The 4,246-nt window shown below is 30.1% G+C and overlaps 1 protein-coding gene across 1 annotated transcript; it reads right to left on the reverse strand.

The window, feature by feature from the left end:
- Positions 1-989: 989 nt before the first annotated feature.
- Positions 990-3,678, reverse strand: LOC100799501 (transcription factor HHO2). The gene is made up of 5 exons (XM_003518631.5): positions 3,255-3,678; positions 2,834-3,105; positions 2,428-2,728; positions 2,065-2,141; positions 990-1,401 (listed from the first exon to the last, which is right to left on the reverse strand). Exons 1-5 carry the CDS (start codon positions 3,385-3,387, stop codon positions 1,069-1,071), a joined length of 1,116 nt encoding a protein of 371 aa, XP_003518679.1. The 5' UTR covers positions 3,388-3,678; the 3' UTR covers positions 990-1,068.
- Positions 3,679-4,246: the final 568 nt, after the last annotated feature.

The following is a 4,246-nucleotide window of genomic DNA, read 5'->3' on the forward strand; positions in this document are numbered from 1 at the left end:
AATATATAATTACTTAATATAAATTTTTTATCGACAACTAATTAAAAATTATTACTATTTGAATAAGCAAATAAATCTTTATTGAAAATTCTTATAAATATAAAATTTGAAATATTTATTACAAAAACTAATTCATAAATAAAAATCTATCAAAATATATATATCTATATCTATATATATATATATATATATATATATTATATCAATTAAATTAATTCATAATTTAATTTTACTAATTTTTTCCACTGCCCTAACCAAGATGGTAGGGACTAGCGAAGGGAGAAATTCATGTAATTTTCCCCAATTGGTAAACTCCACCAATTTAGTGTGCATTTAGATTCAAATTAGATTATTTAAAATTGAATTGAAATATCAATTAGTTGGATTTAAAATAAATATTGACATATTTAATTTTATATTAAGGAATTTTTTCGGTATAAAATTAATTGAGTTGAAAAATATTAGCATTGAGTGAAACCATTGTATTGGATAAAAAAATATACTCAATTAATTTTTAACTTATTTTTAAAATTAAAACAACTATACATAAAACACTTTACTTTAAAATTAATTAATGAATGTTGAATGTGCTTCCAAACTCAGTTTAATGGTGTATTTGGATTAACCCACGTTTTTTTTATCCAAATAATCCAATGGTGTTATTACTTCTCCATTTATATATTGAAATGTGCAAACAGATGTTTGGTGCATCTCAAACAACAATCCAAACACGCACTAACAAATCATTTATTTAGTGTTGAGGGAAATATTAGTGTGGCCAGCTAAAAGGTGTAACTTGTGTGGTTTAACATAAAATCTGTAACTTTCTTTCTATTTAATTTCACCAAGTCAGTAGTAGTACATCTTTGTTTCGGATATGATTTGTGATGAAAACTGAAAAGAAAACATCATCGAGTAAAATACAGAAAAAAAAAAAGATTATTTTCTTAAAATAAATTAATCTAAACATACACTAATTATAAAGAGGATAACAAACAATATCACATAGGCTTTCTTTGAACTACAATATGTTTACAATTTTTTTTACAACATATTGATCAAAATCAATTAGGCAGGTGGTGAAGTTGTGATGGTGTGTGTGGAGGATGATGAGGCCGGTGAGTTTGAATGAACACTATGATTATTCTTTTCCTCAGAAGGTGAATGTGAATGCTTCATAATTGGTGATGTGTGGGTGCCAGCTGGAAGGTGTGCAGCCACAGGTGCATATATTCCAGTTGGAGCAGCAGGGGTAGCTGTGGTCAATTCCCCTCCAGATGCTGATGAGGTAGCATATTCTGGTGGCTGCACAAAAATGTTCCCCACAAGAAATAAAGAGCCTGCTTGTGAACTTGCACTGTTGTGGATTATGGGGCTTCTTCTAGTGTGAAGACGAAATTTCTGTAGAAGACAAAAAAAAAAAACTTAGAGACCATGATTGAGGGCATATAACTCAAGAAAATTGAAATAGGAAATAAAAATAAAAAGGGTAAAATGGGTTTTAGATTTTTCCCTTTTCGGACAAAATTAGTTTGATTTTTTATATTTTAATAAAAATTAGACAAAACTTAAATGTAATTTCACAAGTATTTTTAGGGCTGTTCTACTATTAGAATTGGAGATTCATCGATCAATTTGCATGCAAACATTTATTAAGTAAATTATTTAGATGAAACATTAATTTTGATCGGAGAATTATATATACTAAATATATTTAAGAAATTGTATGCATATTTTATCCTTAAAAATGATGAATTTGATCTTCGTAATTTCTAAAATTGGTAAATTTTGTTCTTCACGTTAAATATTCTAAATTTCATAAAGAAATATGAAGAAAATTACCAATTATGAAATGAACAAAAGTATATTTTCAAAACAATTTTATCTGAAATTGAGAAACTTAAAACATATTTTACCTAAATAAAAATAAATAGGACAACCCAACTTTACTTAAAAGCCATTTTTCAGACTCAATTTTGGCACAGCACCAAAAATGGAAAATATGCAAGATCATAGAAATGGGGCAGGAAATTAAAATAACCAAATTAGTTACACAACACAAACCTGTAAATGACTTTTGACTTCATCATTGGTGAGGCCATCAACCTTCATTAATTCCCTGATTTGTTTGGGCGTGGCAGCTACAGACAACAAACACCAAATACCAAAACATCAAACATTTGACACAAAAGTGGTTATTTACAATTGCATAATTTTTTTGTTCGGCTAATCATGGTATTGAAATGAAGTTAGTGTTTTTCTTCTAATATCATATATTTCATATCCAAAAATTAATTAGGATTTAAATCTTGAACTACTTGATTAAAGGAAAGAAATCTAAACGACTTGTGTCAAAAGTGTTGTTGGTTACAATTGCATAATTTAGAGCACATAAAAACAACTTGTGCAAACTAATTAGATACTCACAATCTGCACCCCCAAGTTGTTGAAGTGCATGCAAGAATCTCTTGTGCAATTCTTGTGACCAGCACCTGCGTTGCTTTCTCTGAGCGTCTCCTTTCTCCTCTTTTTTGCTGTCTACTCTCACTGGCCCTGTATAACTTGTAGCAGGCACTGGTGGTGAAGAGGGCGCTTTACCAATTGCCGATGCTTCATTATTATTATTAGCCTTTGAAACACCACTTTTTTCCTCTCTTTGGAATGGTTGAAAAGCTCCACCACCGTTTCTCTTCACTTCCACAACATTAGTTTTCCTAGGCACAACATCCTAAATAAAAACAAAAACATCTTTTAATTTTTCTCCTTAAAAAACAAAACAAAATAAATCTCTGTTTTTTTTATAAAATAAAATAAAATAAAATTGGGGTTTTACCTCTTTGGTAGGAGGTGGATTGGGATTCCACAACTGAACGGATCTGAGCCAATCTGATTTCTTTTTATCAGTGGTGGTTTTTGTGTGTTTATGAGAATGTTCTTCATCATCATCTTCTTCAACAGATGCTTGAGATGCCTTTTTCTTTATAGGAATAATGAACTCCTCAAAAACAGGTCCATCCGTTGATGTCTGCTCCGAACACTCCGATTGGGCATTCAAATTGTACTCCGCAACCGTTCCACACAATTGCTGTCTACACGCCTCAATTGCTGCATCAAATTCAAAAAAAATCAAACCCACATCTAAAAAAAATGCTAAAAAAACAAAAACAACACACCCAGAAACAAAAGCAAGAATCTTTAACTTCACATCGCAAAAGGGTGTCCGTTTATGCATTTTTTTCTCAGGGTTTAATTACCTTGTGTGACAAGCTCTAATGACAAAGGAAGCTCTTTAGGGAAAACTTGGATTTTTTTCCTTTCTTCCTCCAAAGCTTCGATGTACTCACGGAACCCCATTTTCAAGGGTTGCATTTTCTCAGCAAATTGCATTGAAATTTTGAAGCTTCTTTTTTTTTCCTCTTTGATTGTGTGTTGGTGAGTTATGAGTTTTGTGGGTGTGAAGAGGGAAAACAAAAACAGTTTGAGGAAGAGGATGAGAAGGAATATATAGGGAATGGCGATTTGTCAAAGCGTGGACGGAAAACGGATCCAACAATGAAAAAATTATTTATTATGGGATCTAATCTTAGCAGAATCAAAATTCGGAATAAACTTTTTTTTCTAGAGAGAGAAAGAGATCGGAGGGTGGAGATGAACCGAGGTAAAGATCGAGGTCGGGGCGTCGCGTACAAAAAACGAATATTTGATGCGTTTTATATTCGTGCACACTGCATACTGCACACAAGTGTCTTGTTTTCCTTTTTTACTCTGTCTCACTCTCTCTCATTGTTTTGCCATTTATGTACTTTTTATATTATTTAAATTGATTGAATGGTCTATGAAAAACTGTATGAACAGTACTTTACTTTTAGAAATAATTGTTCCATTCTTGAAATTACAAATATGGGATATGTTAAAAAAAATATCTAGTTCAATCAATGGTATTATTATAAAATATCTATAAATTTTATGTATAAGTAATGTTCATGCAGAATCTAATTTAAAATGTTACATCAATAATAATTTTGTATTTATTGGCGATGTAAAATTATTTAACACAATTAGTATATGATTGATGAATTCTTAAAATAATAATTATTAAAATTTACAAATTTACCATAGGTGACAAATCTACAATTTAACGACATAGTAAAATCCTCTTTAATCTTGTTTTTATACTATTTAGTGTAAAAAAATTATGACTTTTGCAATCAATAATTTTTTTAATGTAAAATTAATTATTATAGAA

Source organism: Glycine max, chromosome 2 (genome assembly GCF_000004515.6).
Source record: "Glycine max cultivar Williams 82 chromosome 2, Glycine_max_v4.0, whole genome shotgun sequence".
Classification (NCBI taxonomy): Eukaryota; Viridiplantae; Streptophyta; class Magnoliopsida; order Fabales; family Fabaceae; genus Glycine; species Glycine max.

Bases quoted from the DNA above. Each gene is read 5' to 3' on its own strand.
- LOC100799501 (XM_003518631.5), bottom strand. From the start codon at position 3,387: ATGCAATTTGCTGAGAAAATGCAACCCTTGAAAATGGGGTTCCGTGAG. The intron at 2,729-2,833 runs GTAAAACCCCAA...GTTTTTATTTAG, and splicing joins ATCCACCTCCTACCAAAGAG to GATGTTGTGCCTAGGAAAAC. The intron at 2,142-2,427 runs GTGAGTATCTAA...TGTTGTCTGTAG, and splicing joins ACAACTTGGGGGTGCAGATT to CTGCCACGCCCAAACAAATC.